Source organism: Ornithorhynchus anatinus, chromosome 17 (assembly GCF_004115215.2).
Source record: "Ornithorhynchus anatinus isolate Pmale09 chromosome 17, mOrnAna1.pri.v4, whole genome shotgun sequence".
NCBI lineage: Eukaryota > Metazoa > Chordata > Mammalia > Monotremata > Ornithorhynchidae > Ornithorhynchus > Ornithorhynchus anatinus.
The window spans coordinates 2,930,828-2,957,980 of record NC_041744.1 but is presented as its reverse complement, the minus strand read 5'-3'; the positions used below and the strand labels follow the sequence as shown (position 1 = coordinate 2,957,980).

Sequence of the window (27,153 nt, the reverse complement as noted above, 5' to 3'; positions counted from 1 at the left end):
CTCTGGGCCTCAGTTCCCTCATCTGGAAAAGGGGGATGGAGACCGGGAGCCCCACGTGGGACCACCCGATGACCCTGGATCTCCCCCAGCGCTTAGAACAGTGTTCCGCACCTAGTAAGCGCTTAACAGATACCAACATTATTATTATTACAGTGCGGGGCACCGAGCGAGCGCTGCCCCCGCCCCCGTCCCATAATGATTTTTATTATGGGTGGGAACGGGCGGGGACGCGCGCGTCGCGCGGGAGGGGGTACGTGCGCGTGCGCGAGGGCCGGAGCCTCTCGCCGGGAGCCCGCTTGCCCCGCCCCCCCGGGGGCCGGTCCTTAGCAACAGGCCCCGCCCCCTGGACACCACCCCGGGAAAACCCCGCCCCCTAGCGGCCCCCCCGCCCCCCTGCAGGCCCCGCCCCTCCCTCCCCAGCGCGGCCGGAGCCCCGGACCCCGACAGCCGGCCGGTCGACCTGCCCCCTGCCCTTTGACCCCGTTCCCCCCCCCCCCCGCCCCAGGCTCGGGGTCGGGGTCTCCGCAGCCCCCCGCCGCCCAGCCCTCCCCCCCGCCAACGCCGCCGCAGCCCCCGCCGGGTGCATGAGGTTGATGCTACTGTGCTGCACCTGGAGGGACGAGCATATGGGAGACGAGGAAGGTGGGTAAGGGGCGCGGGGGCTGCGGGACGGGGGTCCGCCCGCCCCCATCCATCCCCGGGCCGGGGGCCGGGGGCCGGGGGCCGGGGGCCGGGGGGAGGGGTCCCTTTGTCTCCGCGCCCCCTCCCCTGAGCGCTCCCCTCCGGGCGGGACCCCGGGGGTCCCCGCGGCGCCGGTCCCCGACCATCCGGGCCTTTGTCTCCCCGGGCCCGAGGGCCGCCCCTTCCCCCGGCTCCGGCCCGCCTCGTCGGCGACCCCCTGCCATCCCCCCCGGCCCAGCTCCTCCCCCCCCCCAACCCCCTTCACCTCTCCCACGCGAACCCCGGCCCCCCACCCGTCGCCCACTCCGGTGCCCATCCCGGCCTGGCCGGGGACGGGGGGCCTGAGTGACCGGGCGAGCCCCCCGCCCCCACCCCGGCCTCCCTGACCTCCATGTGTGTGTCCCCCCCCCCCACCCCGACCCCCCTGGGTGTGGGGGCGGCAGGCCTGCGGGCCATGAATGGGATGTGCCAAGATTGCTCAGTCCGGCCGCTGACATGAAGTGCTCCGAGGTCACCTCCATCCCGCAGATCCCAGGGGCTGTGCTAAACGTGGGGGTGGGGGGGGGGGGCTAAATGATTCACCCCCAAAACTGCAGATCCCGGCATCCATTCCTTTGCCATCTCCCCCCCATTCCTTTGCCATGTCCCCCCATTCCTTTGCCGTTTCCTTTCCTCTTCTTTTCTCCTTCCTTCCCAGTGCCCCCCTCCCCAGATTCTAGGGGTGCCCTTTCCCTCCCGCCGTCGCCCCGAACTAACAACTTTGCAAGCCCCGAGGACCCCCCCCAGCTCGGCCCGGGCCCCGGCACCCAGGCAGGACTCCGGCGCCTTTCGGAGGAGCGGCTTGGCCTACCGGATAGAACCCCGGCCTGGGAGTCAAAAGGACCTGGATTCTAATGCCAGCTCCACCGCTTGTCTGGCCGGGTGACCTTGGGCGAATCGCTTCACTTCTCTGGGCCTCAGTGCCATCATCTGTAAAATGGGGATTAAGACGCTGAGCCCCATATGGGACAGGGACTGCGTCCAACTGGATTTGCTTTTGTCTACTCCAGGGTTTAGTACAGTGCCTGGCCCAGTGAGCGCTTAACGAATACCACGATTGTTATTAATACCATTATTACTTTCCGTTTGGGCCAAGACCTCTTTATGGGAGGGGAACAAATCTGTTTTTTAAAAAATTCTCTCCGAAGCACTTAGTACAGTGCTCCGCGCGGAATCTGCGCTCAATAAATACCGTCGACTGACCTGCGGTTTTAAGTTGTGGCTGCCCGCCCGGGCCGTGTTTTGGGCGACCCAGCCACCATCCTTTGGGGTGGCCCGGCATCGACCCTTCCCCGCCCCCCACAAGGCAGGGACACCTAGACTGGGTCCTAAGGATGCAGGATTGTTCAGGCCCTGAGTACGGGGATCGGAACTATTTATTTCCTTTTTTTGTATTTTAATGGTATTTGTTAAGCGCTTACTATGTGCCGGGCAGCGTTCTGAATGTTGGAGTAGATAGAACATAGTTTGGACGCATTCCACAGGGGGCTGATGGTCTTACTCCCCATTTTACAGATGAGGTAACTTTGGCCCAGAGGAGTTGTCACTGGCTCGGGGTCACACAGCAGATGGGGCAGAGCCGGAATTAGAACCCAGGTTCTCTGGTTCTCGGGCCCGTGCTCCTTCCACTAGGTCACACTGCTCCTTGGACTTCGTTCCGGAGGGTCTTACCCGCTGGGACCCCCAGGTAGAACTGTGTAGACCTTGCTGTCTGGGTAGGTGGCTGAAGAAGAGAAGGTCAATGTTGGCAGGACCAATGGGATTGCCTCGTGCCCACCTATCACTCTATCAATCAATCCGTAATAATAATTATGATATTTGTCAAGCACTTACTATGTGCCAAACATTTTTCTAAGCACTGGGGTAGATACAAGGTAATCAGGTTGGACACAGTCCCCGTCCCACGTGGGGCTCGCCCTCTTAATCCCCATTTTGCAGAGGAGGTAGCTGAGGCACAGAGAAGTGAATCGACTTTCTCAAGGTCCCTCAGTGGCAGAGCTGGGATTAGAACCCACATCCTGTGACTCCCAAACCCGTGCCCTTGCCAAGGCCCTGCCGCTTCTATCTGAGCGCCTTCTTTGTGCACAGCACTGTAGTGGGCCCCCGTCAAAATGCAGTACACTTTGCGGACACCAGCTTATTCTGGAGGGAGAGGCAGACCCCCCCCTTAAATAGATCAGAAAGAGGGATCGAGTTATTAGCTGGAGGATGAGCCCGTTTTCCCCCACTCAGTCAAAATCTTTATATTGTATTCTCCAAAGTGCTTAGTGCAGTGCTTTGCCTAGAGAAAGCGCTCAATAAATACGATCGAATGAATCCTGCTCGGGCTGGGGTCGGGAAAGGACAGGCTCAAGGGGACAGAAGTTGCTTCCTCGTGTGTCGATTTGTCGATGAGGTGTTCGCGTGGTGACCCTGAGTTTCAGGACCCCATCCCTCCTGGCATCTTGTTGCTGACTGCCGATGGAGTCCTGGGCTGGAGAGACCCGAGGTCTCACCCAGTGGGCTGGACGCTCCATGAGGGCAGGGACTGAGCCTTTTACTTACATGGTATGCTCCGGGCACTCAGTATGGTGTCCAGCCCAGCATCCGGCTGGCAGTGGGCGCCCAGCACAGCCTCCCGCCGGCACTAGGCACTCAGCACCGTACCTCTCCGGTAGCAGGTACCCAGTTTAGTGCCCTACCAGCAGTGGGCGCTCATCGCAGCCTCCCGCCGGCAGAGGGCACTTGATCAATGCCAATAGAGACCCCCATCAGGAATGACCGGTAAGCCTCCATCCTGAACCCACAGGATGGGGAACCTGCAAGGAGAAATTGATCATTGATCGATTACAGTCGTTTGTGCAGGACCCCTCGACGCTCCCGTCCCCGCCAGCCACCCTCCCGCCGGAGCACGGAATGCCACCAGTGAACCGGCGGGCGGGGGGGCCTCCCGTTTCGTGGCACGTGGGCCGTCTTCTCTTAGTACAGTGCTCTGCACGCAGTAGGCGCTTAATAAATATGAATGGCCCCTTGGCCATCTCCAGGATGAACCCAGGAGACCCGATTCCCAGAGACGGGCCCCTCCTGATGGACTCACATCAGGATCACTCAATAGTATCGATTAATCGGTTGACCCGGTAACGGCATTGCTCGTGGTCTTCCGGGTCTTCCATGGGCCTTTCTGGTCACCCCGAGGTCCCTGGGGTGGGGAGAGGGGTCGGGGGAGGGGGTCGCGCTTAGGGGGCGGGAAGAGTCTCTCACCCACCTTCGTTTCCATCTCCATCCCCTCAGGAAATGACTTGCCTCTCTGCGCCGACTGTGGCCAGAGCATCTTCGATGGGCAGTACCTCCAAGCCCTGAACGCCGATTGGCACTCCGACTGCTTCAGGTAAGGTGGAGGGTGGGTGGTGGGTGCCCCCATTCCAGGCGTGTGCCTGTGGAGGGGTGGAGGGCATTTACCTGGTTTTCAGTCATCCCCTGCTGCCTGGTACAGTGGTAATAATAACAATAATTGTGGTATTGGTTGAGTAATAATAATAATTATGGTACTTGTTAAGTGCTAAGTGCTGGGGTGAATACAAATGAATCGGGTTGGACACAGTCCCCGTCCCACATGGGACTCAGTCTCAATCCCCATTTTACAGATAAAGTACAGAGAAGTGAAGTGATTTGCCCAAGGTCACAGAGCAGATAGTGGTGGAGCTGGGATTAGAACCCAAGACCTTCTGACTCCCAGGCGTGTGCTCTGTCCACTATGTCATGCTGCTTCTCTAACTGTGGTTTTTGTTTAATAATAATAATTACCATTATCGAATTTGTAAGCGCTTACTATGTGCCAGGAACGGTACTAAGCACTGGGGTGGTTACAAGCAAATCGGTTCGACACAGTCCTGTCCCACACGGGGCTCAGTCGCAATCCCCATTTTATAAATGAGGTAACTGAGGCCCAGGGAAGTGAAGTGATTTGCCCAAGATCAAACAGCAGACAAGTGGTGGAGCAGAATTAGAACCCATGACCTTCTGACTCCCAGGCCTGAGCTCTATCCACTACACCGTGCTGCTTCTCCTGTTTTTATCACATGCCAAACAACGTACTAAACCCTGGGGTCGACAGGGTTTTGGAATAAATTAAGCCAGGGTGGTCTTCGGAAGGCCACTTGACTCGAGTTAGATTGGTATATTTCGGACACGTCGTCTGGCGGATCAATTTTCCGGAGGAGACACTAGTACTAGGAAAAGTCCAGGGAAAATGTGGATAGAGGCAGACCTGCAGCTAGATGGATAGAAACCATAACAACGATCAGGTTATGCATTATGGCAGAAGATGGACGTTCTGGAGAAAATAGATCCATGGAGTCGCTATGAATCGGAAACGATTCGACGGCATTTGATGATAATAATGGCACAAAATAATCAGGCCGGGCACACTCCCTGTCCCACATGGGGGTCCCATTCTAAGAAGGAGGGAGAACAGATTTTGAATCCCCATTTTTCAGCAGAGAGGAAATTTTGGTCCAGAGATTGGTATTTGTTAAGCGCTTACTATGAGCCAGGCACTGTAGTAAGTGCTGGGATGGGTGCCAGCAAATCAGGTTGGATACAGAAGTGACTCGCCCAAGATCGCAGAGCGGGCAGGTGGTGGAACTGGGATTAGAACTCAGGTCCTCTGACTCCCGGGGCCGAGTTCTTCCCCGGGGTGGAACTGGGATTAGAACCCAGGTCCTCTGACTCCCAGACCCAGGCTCTTCTCAAGAGGTCACGCATCTTCTACCAGTGCAGCACTGACCACCTTTATTCCCGGGATTTTTCACTTCCGGGGCTGAGTTCTGTGGCTCGCAAGTGGGGCCCGTGTTCCCGGGGTCCCGAAAAGGGGAGCGGAGTGAGTTAAGTAATGGTAGGGCGCAAGATGCCCCCGTACCAGCGACCCACTCAGCAAACATATAAGCTCCGCAGACGTCCTCAGGGTTGACAAGAGAGTGCCTGGATTCATTAGGGCCATCAACGGCTCTCTCGAGCGGAGTGGGCATCAGAAACTCTGTCCTGGGGGCTGGCCGGTCACGCCACTGCTGACGGAAGGGTGGTGGAGGAGGGCAGCGAGTCTCTCGTTCCCCTGGAGGCAACCGGGCACATGGGCACCGGACTCTTGGCCCTGCGTCCGAAGGTCTGCGGGCACCCTAGGTCCACCTCTGTGCCCATTCCCCCCACTGCCCACCCTTCCTTCCCTCCTCACAGATGCTTCCAGGAAGACCCGGTCCCAGCTGTGCGTGGCCCCCTTCCCCTCTCGGTCCCCCAAGCCGGGTGTGGGCAGGGGGCTGGAGGATGGATGGTGAACGCTAGATTGGGGAGGGGGTTCCCTGGGTTCCACAACATCTGAGAGGGAGGGGTCCCGCCCACAGCCCGGCCCTGTCGCCGCTTCTCATTGGGAACGCCTGGCGCTGCGGAACCCTGGGTCCTCCTGCAAGCGGCCCAAGCCTTGGGCAGAGAGGGCTGATGGCGTGGGGCGCCGGCCGTGGCGGAGGAGGGGAGCGTGGGCCCTTCTGGGGACTCCAAGACGCCCCGAAGTCACAGATTGGGCCAGGACTGTTGCTCCGAGAGGGTCGGCCTCTCCTGGGGAGTCAGTCAGTGAGTCAGTCGTATTTATTGAGCGCTTACTGTGTACAGAGCACTGTACTAAGCATTTGGAAGAGTACAATAAAACAATAAACAGACATATTCCCTGCCCACAATGAGCTTACAGTCTAGATAAGGAGAAGGAAGGCGTGGGCCCTGTTGGGCACCCCAGGATGCCCCGGAGTCACACATTGGAGCTGGATGGTGTATTGTTTATTGTTACATTGTTCTCTCCCAGGTGCTTAGTGTATTGTTTTGCCCACGGTAAGCGCTCAGTACATTCGATTGAATGAATGAATGAAACATGGTCCCTCTGAGGTGGTCGGCCCCCCCCCAGGGAGGGTTCGGGGATTCAGTCCCCAAAGGCCGGGCCACGGCAGCTCCGGTCGGGTCAGGCCTCCCGTCCCTTCACCCCGCCAGGCCGAGAGGAAGGCAGGCTTTATCTATTAACTGTGGTATTTGTTAAGCGCTTACTGTGTGCCAGGCACTCTACTAAGCGCTGGGGTGGATACAAGCAAATCGGGACACAGTCCCTTCCCGACGTGGGGCTTACAGTCTCAGTCCTCATTTCACAGATGAGATAACTGAAACCCAGGAAAGTGAGGTGAATTGCCCAAGGTCACACAGCAGACCGATGGTAGAGCTGACATTGGAACCCATGACCTTCCGACTCCTAGGCCCACGCTCTACCCACTACGCCGTGCTGCTTCTCGCACGGGGCCGCCGACACCGGGGCCCTCCGGGGAGGGGGACTCCTGGGAACGAGGAGGATCCCGGCCAAAGGAGACGGGGCTGGGAAGTCCCGTTGTGGGGGAGAGGGGCGGGTCATCCCCGCTGTTCCGCCTCCGTCTCCTCCCCGACGCCCGTGACTCCTTGAACTCAGGACCGCGGGGAGCGGTGGGGCCGGGAGATGCTTCTCACAGGGCTCCGTAGGACACATTTCCTTCACAGAGCCAAGTAAGTTGCGGGAGAGAGGGGGTCACCGTCTCCCCTCTCCCCCACATCCGGCAGCGCCCCTGCTCGGACCCCCACCCACCTTCCTCCTGTCGTCCCCAGGGCCCGGGGTTGGGGGGCATCTGTGAGGGAGACCAACTCTGCGGAGGGCCAGGGTCTGTCCAAAGTGGGGAGCCGGGGAGGGGGCTAGTGGGGGTGTTGGGGGGAAGAGCACAGGGAACTAGCAAAGCTGTTTGAGGACAGGAAGTCTTTTTTTGTGCAGTGGAACCGATAAATGGTTTATGGTTTCTCTCCTGCCCCACCTCGGGGCCCTGCCCGCTTCATTACTCGGCTCACGCCCAGTGGGTCCTGGGGAGGGGGGCTGTTCAGAAGACCCCCTCCCCCCAGCCTTTCCAGGGACTTCACATCTGCTTCTCTCTCTCGAGGGCCATGTGACCCCGTCCCACCTCCCCCCCATCCCAGTCGTACTTCCCCACTCGGCCACGCTGCGGATGCTTCCCACAGCCGACCGACTGGCCACCGCTCCTGAGCGGAGTCGCCCCCTCCCCCTGGTGTCCATCAGCCTGGACCCACGAGGTCAGGGCGGACTGGCCCTGGGTTAGGAGGGGGTAGGGGCAGGGACCCCCCCACCCCCGACACACACGCTATCTTCATCCCCGGTCATCCTGCAGGGGTTGGGTGGATGGAAGGAGCCAGTCTACCACTCCTAATTCATCCCTTTGGGGGTCTTGGGCACCCTCTTCCCGCCCTGCCCTCTTCCCCCTGGTCCTGCAGCGGTGCCTGGCTGGGGGCAGGATGGGGAGGGGATGGAAGGGAGGGGGGCGGGGGTCCTGTGAGGAGGAAGCTGAGGGGTTAATGCAGCCCTAGCCATCATTGGTGGATCCAGCCCGCGTGAGGTCAAGTTGAGCGAGCCGACACAGGGTGCCCAGCCCCGATGATGTAATGGGCATCCGCTCTGCGACGCCCACGTTGCACCCGGTGGGCAGCGCGGGATGCTAAGCCCGGCCCCCTCTGGCCTCTCTCCTCTGGACCTAGCCACCCCCTCCCCAGCTCAGAGTCCCCCGGCCCCCGCAACTTGCCTCCATCTCCACCAGCCCGACCGCGGGGGTCTCGGAGGGGTCCTTGAAGTTTCCCTCCAGGGTCTGCCTTACTCCCTCAAGGCTGCCCCAGCCCCCCTTGGAACGGATGGGGGGGGCCCTTTTTGCCCTTCCAAAAGAGCTTTCCTGGCTGCCAAAGGGTGTGCGTGGGTGTACCCCCAAACTGTGCCCGACCGTCACTGTCCTTGCGAGGGCCGCGGGGGTGGGGAGGGGGCTAGCGGGGCTTCCCGGGGCCTCTGATGGCCGTTAGCCCCGCTCCTTAGGCTGGAGGGGGGCGGTGGGGGATGATGCCCTCCGGTGCCACTGCAGGCCCTGGCAAAACTGCAGCGCTGGGGAGGCGCATTGCAGGCTGAGCCGCTGCTGCCGCGTCCTTCCCGGGACGGCTCATGGTTGGCCGGGGGGGCGGGGGCCGGTGGGGGCCGGGGAGGGGGCTCCCCAGACTGGGGGGGCGGCCCTGACAGTGAGACGAGCCGGGATCCTCTTAAAGAGGCAGAGCCCCCCGGCAGGATGTCGCATTCCCGCGCCAACCCCCCGTGCCTCCCTGCTGCTCTGAAGCTCTCTTGTCCTCCCCGGCACCCCGCTTTCTGCGGCCCTCCCCCTCCCCCTCCAGAGACCCTGCCCCACTTTCGCTCTCTCCCCCCGTCGGCTCGAAAAGAAAAGATCTGCCAGGCCTGCCCTGGCTGCTTGTAGAGTAAGAAGGAACCTGGTTTAGGGGATGGGTTTGGGGGAGACAGATTGGGCGCGTAGTAAGCGCTCCGATACCACTGATCGATCGATTTCAATTAGTTGGGTGGAGACCAAGGAACGGGGCTGAGGAGCAGTGTGGCTAAGTGGAAAGAGCCCGGGCCGGGAGTCAGAGGTCATGGGTTCTAATCCCGGCTCCCAGAGAAGTCACTTTGCTTCTCTGGGCCTCGGTGACCTCATCTGTAAAAGGGGGATTAAGACCCTGAGCCCTACATGGGACAACCCGATTACCTTGTATCTACCCAGTGCTTAGAACAGAGCTTGGCGGATAATAAGCGCTTAACAGATACCATCATCATCAGAAGGTCATGGGTTCTAATTCCACTCTGCCACTCTGCTGTGTGACTTTGGGCAAGTCACTTCACTTCTCAGTCACCTCATCTGTAAAATGGGGAACGAGACTGTGAGCCCCACGTGGGACGGGGGCCGTGTCCAACCCGAGTTGCTTGTATCCACCCCAGTGCTTAGCACAGTGCCCGGCACATAGTAAGCACTTCAAATACCATCATTATTAGTGCCTTACAGCTCTGAGCCAACATTTTTGGGTCCCAGCTCTCCGAGAGGTGATGGAGGGTGAGAGGAGGGGAGCCTGATGATCGATAAGGCAGCTCTGCCCTTGTCATGGTAATGAGCAACAGGGCGAGCTTAGGTCAGGCATTTCAGTTCCCCCCATCAATCCATCAGTAGCGTTTATAGAGCACTTACTCTGTAGAGCACTGTGCTCAGCACCGGGGAGAGAACGGTAAGAAGTCATTCAGTAGAGAAGCAGCGTAACCTAATGGAAAGTACACAGCCCTGCGAGTCAGAGGATCTGGATTCTAATCCCGGCTCCACCGTTTGTCTGCTGTGTGTGCAACCTTGAGCAAGTCACTTCTCTGTACGTCAGTCACCTCATCTGTAAAATGGCGAGAAAGGCGGAGAGCCCCATCTGGGACATGGACTGGGTCCAACCTGATTATCTTGTATCTACCCCGGCGCTTAGTACAGTACCTGGCGCACAGTAAGAGCTTAAAAAAATACCATAAAAATCATATATACTGAGCGCTTGCTGTTTGCAGAACACCGTATTAAGCGCTTGAGATAGTACAATATAACAGATTTGGTATACACATGCCCTGCTGTCAACGAGCTTTCAGTTTGACAGGGGAGAGGGTGCAAGTATGATGACCAACCTGGCATCTTGCCCTGTTACCCAGGTGTTTGAAGAAGGGGCACAGTGGCGTGGGCTCAACCTGCATTTTCTTACTCTGCCAACTGTGGTAGTCAGCGATTGGCTTGGATTCTGAATTCCACCCTGGGCCTTGGGTCTTCATTCACTGCCTCCGACCTATCTTTCTCTCTCTCCCTCTCTCCCCCTCTCCTTTTCTCTCTTCTCTCTCTTTCTTTCTCTTCTTTATTTCTCGCTTTCTCTTTCTCTCTCCCCTCTCTCTTTCTCTTTCTCCTCTCTCCCTCCTCTCTCTCTCTCTCTCTCTCCCCCTCTTTCCCCCTCTCCTTTTCTCTTCTCTCTCTTTCTCTTTATTTCTCGCTTTCTCTTTCTCTCTCCCCTCTCTCTTTCTCTTTCTCCTCTCTCCCTCCTCTCTCTCTCTCTCTCTCCCCGTCTCTCCTTTTCTCTTTCTTTCTCTTCTTTATTTCTCGCTTTCTCTTTCTCCCCTCTCTCTTTCTCCTCTCTCCCTCCTCTCTCTTTTTCTCTCTCTCCCTCTCTCTCTCTCCTTTTTTTTAAAATGGTATATGTTAAGCTCGTTCTATGTGCCAGGCACTGTTCTAAGCACTGGGGTAGGAACAAGTTAATCGGGTTGTTCACACACCCTGTCCCACATGGGGCTCAGTAAGTAGCAGGGAGACCAGGTATGTCATCCCACTTCATGAATGGGAAGGAAGACAGAGTTTCTGCCTTCAAGGGGCTGCCAGTCTGATGGGAGAGACAAGACACACACCCAGTTGGAAGAGCCTGGGTTTGGGAGTCAGGGGACTGGGTTCTTTTGGCTCTGCCGCCTGCCTTCTGGATGACCTTGGCCAAGTCACTGGGCTCCGGCTCCGCCACCTATCTGCTGTGTGGCCTTGGCCAAGTCACTTCACTTTTCTGTGCTTCAGTGTTCTCATCTGTAAAATGAGGATTAAGACTGCGAGCCCCATGTGGGACAGGGACTGTGTTTAACCCGATTATCTTGTATAATAATATTAATAATTATGGTATTTTTTTAAGCCCTATGTTCCAGACACTCTTCTAAGCTCTGGGGTGGATACAGGCATATCGGGTTGGACGCAGTCGCGTTCCATGTGGGGAGATCACAGCCTCGATCCCCATTTAACAGATGAGGTAACTGAGGCACAGTGAAGTGACTTGCCCAAGGTCACACAGCAGACACGTGGCAGAGCTGGGATTAGAACCCAGATCCTTCCGACTCCCAGGCCTGGGCTTAGTACAGTGCCTGGAACATAGTAAGTCCTTAAGAAATACCACAATTGTTATTATTATTGTTATCATCTGTAAAATTGGGGATTCAGGCCCTGTTCTCCCTCACTCTTAGATTATGGACCCTCTGGGGGACAGCGACTGATCATTTGATATCTCCCCTCCAGTGTTTAATACAGTGAGTGGCACGTAGTAAGCGCTTCAGAAATACCACGATTATTAGAGCAGTGCTTGTCTCGTAGTAAGCACTTCACAAATAGCACAGTTATTATTAGCTTCACCCAGTACTGCGTGCTAAACAGAGGAAGAGAGAGCAGAAGGCACGGTCCCTGTTCCCGAGGGGTTTAATTGATTCCTGTGGATAAAACTTTCCACTTCTGTTTCTCTTGTCAAAATGAACCCTGACCCCTTTCCTGCTTCCTTTTTCTGCCCTTCCAAGACCACAGCAAAGTGCTAAAGGAAGGGAGACACTTGTTACACGTCCTCTCTTTCCCAGAGGGCCAAGGGCCCATCTTGGACACATATAGTAATAATAATAATAATGATAATAATGGTATTTAAGCGCTTACTATGGATCAAACACTATACTAAGTGCTGGGGTAGATACAGAATAATCAGGTCCCACAAGGAGCTCAGAGTCCAAGTAGGAAGGAGAACGGGTATTGGATTCCCATTTTGCAGATGAGGGAACCAAGGCCCAGAGAAGTTAATTGACTTGCTCAGAGTCACCCAGCGGGCATTGTCAGGATTAGAATCCAGGTCCTCTGACTCCCAGGGCCGGGCTCTTTCCACTAGCCCATGCTGCTTCCCAATCTGTGGTGAGGAGCACAGTTTCCTGACACCCCTTTCCCCCAGGACCGGGCACATTCTCAGGCTTGAGTCTCGGACCCCAGTCCTCTTCCAAATTCTGGCTGGTGCCGAGGGTGTCCGTCACTGCCCTGCTGACGGGCCTGGGTGTCTTCAGGGGGTGTGATGACCCCCCTCTCCTCTACAGAGAGGTCATCTCTTGAGAAGCAACGTGACCTAGTGGAAAGAGCACAGTTCTGGGAGTCAGAGGATCTGGATTCTAATCCCGGCTCTGCCAGTTGACCGCTGTGTGAGCTTGGACAAGTCACTTAACTTCTCTGTGCCTCAGTTTCCTCAACTGTAAAATGAGGATTCAAAACCCATTCCCCCTCCATAAGGGACTGGTCCGACCTGATTAACTTGTTCTACTCCAGTGCGTAGGACGGTGTACGGCCCATAGTAAAGGCTTCGTTCATTCATTCATTTATTCAGTTGTATTTATTGAGCCCTTACTGTGGGCTGTACTAAGCGCTTGGGTCAGTACAATACGAAAATAAACAGGCAAGTTCCCTGCCTACAGCAAGTTTGTAGTCTAGAGGGGAAGACAGACATTAATATACATATATAAACAGATATGAGCATGAGTGCTGTGAGGTTGAGACGGGGGATGAATAAAAGGGAGCAAGTCAAGGCGACACAGAGGGGAGTGGGAGAAGAGGAAAGGGGGACGCAGTCAGGGAAGGCCTCTCGGAAGAGATGGGCCTTCGATAAAGCTCTGAAGCGGGGAAGAGTCATCGTCTGTCGGATTTGAGGAGGGGAGGGGTATTCCAGGCCAGAGGCGGGATGTGGGCAAGGGGTCGGCAGTGAGATAGACGAGATCGGGGGACAGTGAGAAGGTTGGCATTAGAGGAGCGAAGTGTGCGAAGCGCTTAAATGCCATAATAATAATAATGATTTCATCCCAACCTCTGCTTCCAGGCAGGTGGGTGATAAGATGTCCAGGATGAATGGGCGTCAGTGCTTCCTTATGTCTAGCTGCAATCTCTCCTGCTTTGTTTTAAGCCTGTTCCCTTGTGTTTGTCCCTGAGACTGGTAGGTTCACGTCTTCCCCACCTTCTCCTCCGTCTTCCTTGCTCCTGGGTGAGCAGCCCCGACTCCCTCCATCCTTCAATCTGGTATTTATTGAGCACCTCTTTTTTTTACGGTATTCGTTAATAATAATAATGTTGGTATTTGTTAAGCGCTTACTATGTGCCAGGCATTATACTAAGTGCTGGGGTAGATCCAAGCTAATCAGGTTGGACGCAGTTTCTGTCCCACATGGGGCTCACAGTCTTCATCCCCATTTTACTGATGGGGTAACTGAGGCACGGAAAAGTCAAGTGACTAAGCGTTTGGGAGAGCATAGTACAACAGAATTGGCGGACAGATTGCCTGCCCATAACGAGCTTACAGTCTAGAGGGGGAGTCAGACGTTAATATGAATGAATAAGTACTTTATAATATATAATTATATCTTAAAGATATGTGGGGGAGCAGCGTGGCGTAGTGGATAGAGCCCGGGCCTGGAAGTCAGAAGGCCATGGGTTCTAATCCCAGTTCCACCACTTGTCTGCTGGGTGGCCTTGGGCAAGTCACTTCACTTCCCTGTGCCCCAGTTACCTCAGCTGTAGAATGGGCATTAAGACTGTGAGCCCCATGCGGGGCAGGGACTGTGTCCAACCCGATTTGCTTGTATCCACCCCCAGCGCCTAGCACATAGTAGGCGCTCAGCAAATACCATCATCATTATTATTGCTATTATAATATGTACACATATATGGTGTGGGGTTGGAAGTGGTGCAAATTTCATATATCCAAAAGTCCCATGTGCATAAAGGATGCAGACGAGAGCAAAATGGGGAAATGAAGACAGTCGAGGAAAGCTTCTTGGAGGAGATAATAATGTCGGTATTTGTTAAGCGCTTACTATGTGCAGAGCACTGTTCTAAGCGCTGGGGTAGACACAGGGGAATCAGGTTGTCCCACGTGGGGCTCACAGTCTTCATCCCCATTTTACATATGAGGTAACTGAGGCACAGAGAAGTTAAGTGACTTGCCCACAGTCACACAGCTGACAAGCGGCAGAGCTGGGTTTCGAACTCACGACCCCTGACTCCAAAGCCCGTGCTCTTTCCACTGAGCCACGCTGCTTCTCATATGTGATCTTAAGATGTGATCTTAAGAATGCTCTGAAGATGGAGAGAGTGGTAGTGTGGGATACATAGAAGGGGAGGAAGTTCCAGGCTAAGGAGAGAATATGGGAAAAGAGTCAGCGGTGAGATAGATACTCTTTCCTTCCTCACTGAATTTCCTCCGGCCTCCCCCAGACCTTTGGGAGGCTATGGCTTGGGCTGCTGCTGGAATTTGGAAAGCGGTGTAGACAAGTGGAAAGAGCCCAAGCCCGGGATTCAGAGGACCCGGCTTCTTAACCCGGTTCTGCCACTTGTCTGTTGTGTGACCGTAAGCAAGTCACTTCTCTGTGCCCCATTTTCCTGGAAATGGGGATTAAATCCCTGTTCTCCCTCCTACTTAGTCTGTGAGTCCCTTACGGGGCAGGGACTGTGTCCGATCTGTGTGTACTGTACCCATCCCAGCGCTTAGTACGGTGCCGGGTACATAGTAAGCGCTTAGCACTGAAGCAGCATGGCTTAGTGGATAGAGCATGGGCCTGGGAGTAAGAAGGTCATGGGTTCTAATTCCGGCTCCGCCACATGTCTGCTGTGTGACCTTGGTCAGGACGCTTCACTTCTCTGGGCCTCAGTTAACTCATCTGTAAAATGGAAATTAAAACTGTGATCTTCAACCTGATTACCTTGTATCCACCGCAGCGCTTAGAACAGGCTTGGCACATAATAAGCGTTTAACAAGTACCATAATTATTATTATTACTAGCAGGTACTCTTAAAAAAAAAAACCCCAACAGATCTGAGGAGAAGCTGACTGATGCAGAGCAGAGCCGGGTGACTGGGTTCAAAGGTTAGAGGTCAGGGGAGATCTGCCGACCCCACTCGGGTTGTGGGGGGCCCGACAGTCCTTGTAGCGATGAAATGGTGTGTTTTGGGGGGGCCGAGTGGGGGACCTTTCTGGCCAGGGCCATGAAGCTTCTTCCCCGACCCTTGGGTCTGTGCTGCAGGTGCTGTGAATGCGGGGCCTCCTTGTCCCATCAGTACTACGAAAAAGATGGCCGTCTCTACTGCAAGAAGGATTACTGGATGCGCTTCGGGGAGCTCTGTCACGGCTGCTCTGAGCAGATCAACAAGGGGCTCATCATGGTCAGTCTCCCCCGCCCCTCGTCCGGGGCCCGTCCGCCCCCGTGGAGAGATGGCGGGAGAGACCGGGGAATTACCAAGCGGAGACCCCGGGGGCCACTGAGAAAATCAGCCTGGGGGCCGCCGGTATCCCGTCATGCTCAGATTTCCCTCAGTGGCCGCCCCGGACTCCCGTGGGGCCGAGCCGTTTGATTAGGCACTGAGCGGCGTCCGTGGGGAGGGGTCCCTGGAAGGCATGGGGTCCGGGAGGTCATCGGGGAGGAGCCGAGATTGGCCTTGGCTCGGGAACGAGCTGGGGAGCGGCCAGAGATGGGCATCCAGGGCGGTTGGGGGATGAAGCGGCTTCTGTGTGAGGAGAGACCGGAAAGGGTCTGGACGCTGCAGTGTGGACAGGTGCAGGCTGAGGGGGCGTGGGTGGACGGAGCAGATACAGAATTACCACTCCCCGAATCCCAGAGCCTCAGGGCGAGGGACATCACTGGAGCCCTTACAGGGTGGGCTCAGAGCAAGCCCAGCCAGATGTGACTCCACCTGGCTGGGGGTGAGCACGGGAAATCCGTTCCCTCAGGGACCTGTGACGATCCGGGGCCCAGAGGATTATCTGTAGGTTTGCGGGTGAGCCACGTGTGTTGGGTCACTGTGGAAAGAGTCAGGGATGGAGAGGGGACAGTCAGGAGTGTTGGATGGTCCCAGCTGGGATGGAGAGGGGAGACTTGGTCCATCCGTAATCGTGACGGGTGTCCAGGAGGGCATCCAGTACCTGGTTTTTCCCAGTGCCCCTGTGGGGAACAGACGGGTGCAAAGTGGGTCGGACCAAAGGATGCGCTTATTTGACTGTGCCTGATGAGGGTCGTTTGTAACTGGTAACTCACAGATTGAAAGGAAGTGGGAAGAGGTGGGCGAACTCCGGGAAGAGACAGGAAGGGCCAAGTTCCCCAGAGGGAAGACCATGTGACTTGGGGCTGCGTTCCTGGGAGCAGATGTTAGTCAGTCAGTGGTATTTATTGAGTGTTTACTGTGTGCAGAGCCCTGTACGAAGCTCTTGGGAGAGTACAAATAAGAATAAACAGACATCTTCCCTGTCTAAAACGGGCTTACAGTCTAGAGGATGCAGTAGGGGTGGCCAGTCGACCGCTTTCCCTCCTGGGTATCGGGGGCTGGACGGTTTTACACGGAGCCCCCTTTTAGGTTCAGGTCCGTCCCGGCATCGGGGGACAGACGAAGACTCCCTCCAGCCGAGCACCCCAAGAAACATGACTGATTTTGGGTTCCGGGTCCCTGCTGTAAGGGGTCTGTCAAATGGACACCCCCTCCCTCCCTGCTTGCCCCATAATGGTCTCTCCCAGCTCTCCAAGGACCGACCGGCCCCCTTTTCCTCTCTCCCCTGCCGAGGGTCCTTGGCTGGGTGGGGGCCGCTGGACCGAGCGGCGGGGGGTGGGGCAGAACGCAATCCCCAGCTTCGGTTCTGTGGTCCTGGCTTCCGAGGATCCGGGACTGTACGGCGTAGGGGGCCCCGGGGAGGCTGCAACGGGACCCTCCCCCCGCAGGTGGCCGGGGAGCAGAAGTACCACCCGGAATGTTTCATCTGCCTCACCTGCCGGGCCTTCATCGGCGACGGAGACACCTACGCGCTGGTGGAGCGCTCCAAACTCTACTGGTGAGGCGGGCCGGGGCTGGCGTGGGCGGGGCGGGCATGGACAGGGCAGGGGATGGAATGGGTGAGGTGGTATTTGCACAGTGGTCCCGGCAGGGTGGTACACCCAAGGAGCGCCCCCAGCCCAGCCGAGGGGGGTGCGCCCCCTGCTCCTTCCCCAGCTCCGGGGAGAGGGGAGAGAACGGATTCTAGGCCTCCAGACCCTCCTTTGTGCCCCCCACGGGCCCGCAGGCCTCTAGCCAGGGTGGTCTGAAACTATGGTAGCACTTGGGCCACCCTAATTTTTTTTGTGACATCTCCCGCCCGCCCTCTGTGCCCTCCCTGCAGCGGGCGCTGCTATTACCAGATGGTGGTGACGCCGGTGATGGAGCAGAGCCTGCCCGACTCTCCGAGCTTCCACATCCCGCACACCGTCACCCTGGTGTCCATCCCCGCCTCGGCCGACGGCAAGAGAGGCCTCTCGGTGTCCATCGACCAGCACTACGGCGCCCCGGGCTGCGGCTCCGACTTCCCCCATACCGTCCGGGTGCGAGGGTGCGTGCCGGGGGCTTTGGGAGGTGGGGGCTGGGGGGGCGGCAGCGGGGGCTGGGCCGGGGTAATGGGCCGGGGCCGGTCGAGGCCAGGCTGGGGGCTTCGGGGGCGCGGGCAGAGGCCGGGAAGGGGGCCGGTCGAGGCCAAATGAAGGAGGGTGGAGAGAGTATGAAGAAGGATTGGGGTGGGGGCCGGCGGAGGCCAGACTGGGAATAGTTTGGGGGGACGGGCAGGTGTTTGGGAGGGGGCTGAGGGTGTGGGGCACGGGCAGGGAGGAGCTGTCGGTGGCCAGGCAGGAGTTGGTGAGGGGTGGGTGGGGGCGAGGAGAGAGGACGGGCGGACGACTTTGGTAGCGTTTCAGTGGGCAGAGCCCGGCTGAGGCATCACCTGCCCGCGCCTGGGGAGGGGTCCCGGGTTGGGGGTGGGGTGCACGCCCCCCCACCTTTTACGTGAGCTCTGAAGAAGCTGGGTGGGTCGGGGGGGGCGGTGCCCTGCAGGGTGGACCCCGACTGCATCAGCCCGGACATGAAGAACTCCATCCACGTCGGGGACCGCATCCTGGAGATCAACGGCACCCCCATCCGCCACGTCCCCCTGGACGAGGTGGGCCGGGACCCCCAGGACCCCCATCACCCACAGCCCCGGCCACAGCCCCCCCCGGTGGTGCAGGGGAATCCCCAGGTTGCCGACCAAGGGGTCTACTGTATTTCTCGGAGCGGGCAGACCCCACGTTTGTCCAGCATCACGACCCATTTCTCCAGGAAGGTTCCTGGTCTTGGGTAGGGTCCCTCCCGTGGGGCGCGGGCGGGTCCGGCCGGGTCTCGGAATGGCGAGGGGGTCCCCGCTGACCCCTTCCTCTCTGCCCCGGCCAGATCGACCTGCTCATCCAGGAGACCAGCCGGCTGCTGCAGCTCACCATCGAGCACGACCCCCACGACGCCCTGGCCCGCGGGCCCGGACCCCCGGCCAGCCCCCCGGCGGACCTGCACAGCCCCCCGGCCCTCACCCCGGCCCGCACCCCCGGCCCCACCGACCTCGGGCCTCCCTGTCAGAGGCCCGTCCTGTACGTCTTCTTCGGGATTTGGGGCCGGTGGGGGCATCCTGGGGCTGGGATGATGGGGGGGCAGGGACGGTGTGGGGGGGAGGGAGGGAAACGGGGCCAGCGGGCCGACACACGGTCTCGGGGCATCCCGACAGGCGCAGCTACAGCATCGACAAGTCCCCCGGCTCGGGCTCTCCGGGCTCGTCGGGCTCCCGGGGCTCCCAGCCTAACAACCTGGGCCGCTCCGGCTCTCTCCGGGCCGTGTCCCGCACACACCGCGTCTTCCGGCCGTCGGACCTGATCCACGGCGAGGTGCTGGGCAAGGGCTGCTTCGGGCAGGCCATCAAGGTACCCCCGGCCCCCCCTCGGCCTCCCCCCATCTGCACCCCGCCCCCGGCTGTAATCCGGGGAAGCCCCGAATAAGAATAATAATAATAATGAGAAGCAGCATGGCTCAGTGGAAAGAGCCCAGGCTTGGGAGTCAGAGGTCGTGGGTTCTAATCCCTGCTCCGCCGCTTGCAGGTTGTGTGCCTTTGGGCAAGTCACTTCACTTCTCTGGGCTTAGGGACCTCATCTATAAAATGGGGATTAAAACTGGGAACCCCACGTGGGACAACCTGATCACCTTGTATCCCCCCCCCAGCGCTTAGAACAGTGCTTTGCACATAGTAAGCGCTTAACAAATGCTACCGTTATTACTAATGGTGGCATTAGAGAAGCAGCGTGGCTCAGTGGAAAGAGCCCCGGGCTTGGGAGTCAGAGGTCGTGGGTTCTAGTCCCGGCTCTGCCACTTGTCTGCTGTGTCACCTTGGGCAAGTCACTTCACTTCTCTATGCCTCAATTCCTTCATCTGGAAAGTGGGGATTGAGTCTGTGAGCCCCACGTGGGACAACCTAACTACCTTGTATCTACCCCAGCGCTTAGAATGCCAACAATAATGCCAACATTATGATTTAAGCGCTTACTACCTACCAGGCACCGTACATCCCAGCTCTGCCACTTGTCAGCTGTGTGACTGTGGGCAAGTCACTTAACTTTTCTGTGCCTCAGTTACCTCATCTGTAAAAGGGGGATTAAGACTGTGAGCCCCACGTGGGACAACCTGATTCCCCGGTGTCTACCCCAGCGCTTAGAACAGTGCTCTGTACATAGTAAGCGCTTAACAAATACCAACATTATTATTATTATTACTAAGCGCCAGGGTGGGTATAAGCAAATCGGGTTGGTCGCAGCCCCAGGTCAGGGCCAGGTGGCCACCAGGTGGGAACCTCGGGTCAGGTGGGCACCAGCCTCTCCGTGAGTTTTACTCTCCCAAGCGCTTAGTACAGTGCTGTGCACATAGTAAGCGCTAAGTAAATACGGTTGACTGACGGAGAGCCAGGCGGTCCGCCCCCTGGTGGCCACCCGTTGCCTCTGCGAGGCCTGTCCGGGATTTAGGGTTGAGCCCCCTGCTGGGCGAAGTGTCAACTGCAGCCTGGGAGGCGGGCGGTGACTTTGTCCTCCTCATCTGTGTTCCGTCGGTATTTGTTAAGCGCTTACTGTGTGCCAAGCGCTGTGCCAAGTGCTAGGGAAGGTACAGGATAGTCAAGCTGGACCCAGGCCCCGTCCCCTGTGGGGCTCACAATGGAGGAAGGAAGGGGAGCGGATATTTCATCCCCATTTTTCAGTTGAGGAAACTGAGGTACGGAGAAGTAATCGTAATATCTGTGGTGTTAATAATAATGCTGGTATTTGTTAAGCGCTTACTATGTGCAGGGCACTGTTCTAAGCGCTGAGGTAGATACAGGGTCATCAAGTTGTCCCACGTGAGGCTCACAGTTAATTCCCATTTTACAGATGAGGGAACTGAAGCCCAGAGAAGTTAAGTGACTTGCCCACCATCACACAGCTGACAAGTGGCAGAGCCGGGATTCCAACCCATGACCTCTGACTCCCAAGCCCGAACTCTTTCCACTGAGCCACGCTGCTCCCCATTGTACCAAGCTCTGTACTAAGCACTGGAGAAGGATACAAGATAATCGGATCAGACCCGCTCCTTGTCCCCACAGGGGGCTCACAGTTTAAATAGAAGGGGGACGAGGTATGGAATCTCCGTTTTGCAGATGAGGACACTGAGGCCGAGACATTAAGTAGTAATAATAATTGTGGTATTTGTTAAGCGCTTACTATGTGCCAGGCACTGTACTAAGCACCGGGGTGGATACGAGCCGATCGGGTTGGACACAGTCTCTGTCCCACGTGGGGTTACCAGTCTCAATCTCCATTTTACAGTTGGGGTAACTGAGGCCCAGAGAAGTTAAGTGACTTGCCCAAGGTCACCCAGCAGGCAAATCTCCCCTTGCCCAAGGGGGCTCTCTTCTTGGCCAGTCTGCCCCAAGGGGGTCTCTTCTCTTGACTCGTCTCCTTCCGGGGGGCTCTCCCCTCGTCCCTTCTAACGGGCGGGGGGGAAGGCTCTCCCCTCAGCTCGTCTCCCCCCCGGACGACTCTCCCCTTGGCCCATCTCTTTCAGTAGGGCTGTCCATTTGGTCGGCAGGAGCGGGCAGGGCGGGCGGGCTGTTGGTTTTCGGCGGTTGTGACTCAGTCGGCCCCACCTGGCCCCACAGGTGACGCATCGGGAGACGGGAGAGGTCATGGTGATGAAGGAGCTTATCCGGTTTGATGAGGAGACGCAGAGAACCTTCCTGAAAGAGGTGAGCCGGGCCCGGGTCCTCCCCCGCTGTTCTTCCATACGTTCATTTATTGAGCACTTACTTTCCCAAACGACTAGTACAGTGGCCTGCACACAGTAAACGCTCAGTAAATATGATTGGATGAATGAATGCAAAGCACTGTACTAAGTGCTTAGAAGAGTACAATTGAACAATAAACACACATATTCCCTGCCCACAGTGAGCTTACAATCTAGAGGAGGAGAGAAACATTAATAGAAATAAATGAATTACAGATACGTACGAAAGTGAAGTGGGGCTGGGAGGGGGGATGAATAAAGGGAGCAAGTCAGGGTGACACAGAAGGGAGTGGGAGAAGTGGAAAGGAGGGGCTTAGGGAAGGCCTCTTGGAGGAGGTGGGCCTTCAATAAGGCTTTGAAAGTGGGGAGAGGAATTGTCTGAAGGATTAGAGGAGGGAGGGCGTTCCAGGCCACAGGCGGGACGTGGGAGAGGATTCGGCGGCGAGATAGACGAGATCGAGAAGCAGAGAGAAGGTTGGCATTAGAGGAGCGGAGTGTGCGGGCCGGGTTGGAGTAGGAGAGTAGCAAGGTGAGGTAGGAGGGGACAAGGTAATTGACCCCGGATCCTCCACCGCCATTCTCCTGGAGCTCTTGGTTCTGGCAGAGAGCGGAGTGGGTGGGTAACCCAAGCAGCTTGGGGAAAAACCTCTGCCCAGGTCAAGATTTGGGATCATCCATTGTAGGTCGGATTCCTGCTCCCCCAACCCCAGAACCCCCGTGACTGGTGGCTAAAGCCATGGGGGAACCTGGGGCCCTACGGGGGTCCCCTCCTGACCGGAGGCCCTCAAAGACAGTGAGCCATGTTAATACAGTGCTCTGCACCTAGTAAGCGCTCAGTAAATACGATTGAAACACGATTGAATGAGCAAGCACCGTCATGTTTGACCCCCCTCGATCAATCAGTGATCTTTATTGAGCGCTTACCATGTGCAGAGCACTGTACTAAATACTTGGGAGAGGACAACACGACAGAATTGGTAGATAAGATCTGAGTGCGAAAGCGGGACCTCCCTCACTGCTCCTCAGGTGAAGGTGATGAGGGGCCTCGAACACCCTAACGTCCTCCGGTTCATCGGCGTGCTCTACAAGGACAAGCGGCTCAACTTCATCACCGAGTACATCAAGGGCGGGACTCTCCGGGGTCTCATCAAGAGCATGGTGAGGGTCTCCCTGCGTCTTCACCTCTCTGCCCCTCTCCGCCCCTCTCTACCCTTCGGGGCCTCCGGAAGATTCTGAGAAATGGATTTTTCAGGAAGAAGGAAATGGAAGTAAGCTTCCTCTGGCTCCTTCGGTCCTCCCTTGAGTTCCAATTCCGCCCCAGTGAAGCCCTGCCGGCCTCCCACCTCCCCTTCAGGGGGTCAGTCGTGCCCACTTCAGGGGCCACCCCTCCTCTGTCTCCCGCCCCACATTCCCCCTTCTCCTCTCCGCTCTGCAGGACAGCCAGTACCCGTGGAGTCAGCGTGTGAGCTTTGCCAAAGACATCGCATCTGGCATGGTGAGCGGAGATGGAGGGTGACGGGGGTAGGGCTCTTCCTCCCACTGCCGGGGACCCCCTAAATCTCTCTGCCCCTGGGGGGCTGTCAAGGTCGGGCCAGCTCTATGTCCCGCCTCTCCTCTGTCCAAAGCAGCCTCCCAAGACTGGAGAGAGGGGGTAGGAGGTGTAACCCCACCAAGGGGCAGATTGGGGGTGGGGAGTTGGGGAAGGATAACCCCTCCAGAGCAGATGGGGGATGGGGGTTGGGGCAGGTGAAACCCCACCGAGGGCAGACCGGGATGCGGGGAGAGCAGGAGGCGGGTCCGGCAGGTCCCTCAGCTGGGTCCGTCCCCTCTGCCTTCAGGCCTACCTGCACTCCATGAGCGTCATTCACCGGGACCTCAACTCCCACAACTGCCTGGTGCGAGAGGTGCGGCCCGGTGGCGGTTGGGTGTGTTTGGGGGCGGCGGGGGAGGTGACACTCGCGGGTCGGGGGAGGTAGGGCCTTCACTGAGGAGAGTCACAACCGATCAGTAGCATTCACTGAGGGTCTACTCTGGGCAGAGCAGTGTACTGAATGCTTGGGAGAGCACAGTCGAGGTGCTTCCGGTCTAGTGGGGAAGCTTTCTTGGTTCGTTAATATGGGAGCCCATCTGCCCCACGGCTGCAGCCCCCTCCTCTTCCTCCTCCTCCTCCTGGGATAGCTCACCCTTGGGCTGGGGCAGGCAGAGTCTCTCCCACTCTGTGCTAGTGCCCTTTGGGAAATGCCCTCCCTGCTTATCTTCGTCAAACCAGACCCCCCTCTCCCTCTGCCCCAGACGACCTTCTTCCCCCTTTGCCCCCAGACCACCCTCTCACCCTGGTTAACCCCTGCCGACTCAGCCCAGCCATCCACAGTAGGTTCCTTCCGTTGGTTTTCCTGAGATCTCCCCTGATCCTATCGTAGCGGTCTGTGGACCGGCTCCCCCCATTCGCCCGAGCCCAGGGCCGGCTCACGCCCCGTTCTGAGCCGGCCAGGCCCGGCCTCCTCTGGGGGTCTTTCCCCCAGCCCTGGTCCCGGCCCCCCAGAGCACCTCGGTCTCTCCCGGACAGAACAAGAGCGTGGTGGTGGCGGACTTCGGCCTGGCCCGGCTCATGGTGGAGGACAAGGGTCAGCCCGACCAGCTCAAGACGCTGAAGAAACCGGATCGGAAAAAACGCTACACCGTGGTGGGGAACCCATACTGGATGGCTCCGGAGATGATCAACGGTAGGTCGGGGGAGGCGGGGGCTGTGGACGGGAGAGGTGGGCTTCCCCCGGTCCGGCCTGGGGGAAGGGTCGGGGGATCTTGGGAGACCCTGACTCCCCCCTCACCCCGCCTCCGTCCCTAGGCCGGAGCTACGATGAGAAAGTGGACGTGTTCTCCTTCGGGATCGTCCTGTGCGAGGTGAGATCGTCTGGGGTCCCGCCGGCTCTGAGGCAGGGGGCTGGCCGGATGGGGCTTCTGAGTCACGAGGGTCGAATCCCCTCTCCGGCTCTGGAGCGGGTGGGCCTGGGCCTTGTTGGCAGAGGGGCTGCGCTGCGGGAGGGGTAATGTTTCTGCCCCGCATCTCTGAGCTAGTGCCTTGTGGCATGAATGTGTTTGTTTATTGTTATATTGTCCTCTCCCAAGCGCTTAGTACAGTGTTTTGCGCACAGTAAGCACTCAATAAATACAATTGAATTCCCTCCCCCTGTGTAGTGGTCTCCCTGCCCCACTTCCCCTTCCCTGCCTCTCTTCCCCCCTCTCCCCTTTCCCTCCCTGCCTCTCTTTCCCATCTTCCCATGCGTAGATGTCCTTATCTGAAATTTTATTGATTTATAATAATGTCTGTCTCCCCCTCTCGACTGTCAGCTTGTTGTGGACAGGGAATGTGTCTATTATATTGTTCTATTGTCCTCCCCAAAGCACTTAGTACAGTGCTCGGCGCACAGTAAGCGCTCAATAAATACAATTGACTGACTCCCTGCCCCTCTTTACCCACCTCACCCCCTCCCCCCTCGCCGCCTCTCTATCTCCGCTCACGCCGAGTGTCCCCGCCTCACCCGCAGATCATCGGCCGCGTGAACGCCGACCCCGACTACCTTCCCCGCACGATGGACTTTGGCCTCAACATCCGGGGCTTCCTGGACCGCTACTGCCCCCCCAGCTGCCCCCCGAGCTTCTTCCCCATCGCCGTCCAGTGCTGCGACCTGGATCCCGAGAAGAGGTGCGGAGTCCGGGGCGGGGGCGGGGCCCGGGCGCGGGGGGGTCCGAGGGGGAGACTGACCGTGCCCCGTTTCTCTCCTCCTCCCTCCTTCCCTCCCGGCTGCCAGGCCGTCCTTCCTCAGTCTGGAGCAGTGGCTGGAAACCCTTCACCGGCACCTGGAGCTCCGCCTGCCCCTGGGGTCGCAGCTGGAGCAGCTGGAGCAAGGCTTCTGGGCCGGCCACCGGCGGGGGGACGGCGGGCTGCCCGCCCACCCCGAAGTGCCGGACTGAACCTCGCGGGCGGCGGCCCGGACCGACCGACCCTGTAAATAGCCAGCAGCTCGCCCTTCCGCTCGCCCCCCGCACGGACTCTCCATCCCGCCTCTCTCGCCGTTCAGGGGAACCCCTGCTCCGTGGCAGGGTCCAGACTGGGGGCGGAGGGGTCCCGGCTCTGGGAGCTGACGGGGGGACGGGGGACCGTGGGAAGAGTCCCGGGGTCCCCTCCCCCCAGCCGAGGGAGTCGAGGATCCGGGGCTGGGGGTGGGGGGAACCAGCCCACCCACGCCCCACGCCCTCCCATCTGGGTTGCGTTGACCCCGGAGGGGAGGGGGGATACCCCAGCTTCTGCCTCCTGCTTCTGGCTCCCTCTCCCACCCCCTGGCAACTCCCCGCGTACCGCTACCCCGGTTGCTGCCCCTCGCCGCTGCCCAGCTCAGGATGGGCGGGGGGCATATCCACCTCCCCCACCCCGGCAGGCCACGCTGCAGCTGCTGTTCTGCCCCCCCCCGGTCGCCCCCCACGCCCTCCCCTCATCCCACAAGTCAGAAGCTGCGTGTGTGAGCGAACCTCCTCTCCTCCCCCTGCCACATCTGAGCAGGGAGGGGGAAGCTGAGATTCCGGGGAAGCCCTCCCTGCCCACTGAGGAAATGACCCGTGGTCCCGGTGCCCCTCGGGCACGAGGTCGGACAAGGGGCCCCCGAGGGCAGCCGGAAACGGCTCCTCGACCGATCGGAGCGATGCCTTGGTTGGGCACGGACTCCCTCGGCAGAGGGTCCCCGGACAGCGGAGCGGGTCGCTTCTTTCGGTCGGACGTCCTTCAGGGGGCCGGTGCCGGGATGGGAGGGGTCGGGGTCACCCAGGACGTGGGCACTGGGCAGAGGCAGAAGGGCCGTGGTCCTGGCCTCCCGTGGGCATCTGGGTCTTGGGAAAGTGGAACAGGGAGGCCTGGGCCGGGTGGCTCCACGTGTGTGTGAGTTGGAACAGGGACCTGGGGGCCGGGGAGCATGAGGGTTTGGTGGCTGTCTCCTCCCTGGAAGGGTCTGACCCCCGGGGTGCGGGGAGGAGGGCTGTCTGGGTCCCTCCTCCAGGGAAGCGGAGAAGCTCTTCCATCCATTTTTTTCCTCTTTCTTTTCAATCCCACGTGCAGCGGGACCTCGTTCCCCGAGTCAGGGAGGGGTCACAGGGAAACTCTCCCGCCGTCCCAGTCGGAATGGAGGGGAGGGGGAGCGGGAAGGCCGGACCCCCCCACCCACCCCCTCGCCCCCAGCCGCTGGAGCGGAGACCACCCTCCCGGCCGTTCTTCATGACAATGAGTTGATTCCGGTTCCTTTGACGTAGTCTATTTTTTACAAGAGTCTGTCTTATTTTTTCACACGGTTGCCAAGGCGACTGCATTTTTAATTTTATTTTTTTTGAGGGGGGGAGGGCGGGGGGCGGGCAGTTTGTCACTTTGCCTTAGTTTAGCTTACAGGCAGGATCAGAAACTGTGAAGCATTTCTCTGCGCACTTTGACCTGGAAGGAGAAACCGGACATTTTATTTAAAGGAGGTGGACAAGCGGACACCTCCTCTGGGACTGGATGTTAACTCGGAACGACGACGCCAATAAATCAGGATTTCCCATC

At 58.3% G+C, this 27,153-nt stretch overlaps 1 protein-coding gene across 1 annotated transcript; it reads left to right on the top strand.

Moving 5' to 3' along the window:
- The first annotated feature begins 546 nt into the window (after positions 1-546).
- LIMK1 (LIM domain kinase 1) lies at positions 547-27,153 on the top strand. The gene is made up of 16 exons (XM_029082879.2): positions 547-642; positions 3,991-4,087; positions 15,479-15,617; positions 17,162-17,271; positions 17,596-17,802; positions 18,297-18,402; positions 18,672-18,862; positions 18,997-19,189; positions 21,445-21,531; positions 22,596-22,727; positions 23,005-23,064; positions 23,408-23,473; positions 24,136-24,292; positions 24,415-24,470; positions 25,115-25,272; positions 25,379-27,153. The coding sequence occupies exons 1-16, from the start codon at positions 585-587 to the stop codon at positions 25,539-25,541; spliced, it is 1,980 nt and encodes a 659-aa protein (XP_028938712.1). The 5' UTR covers positions 547-584; the 3' UTR covers positions 25,542-27,153.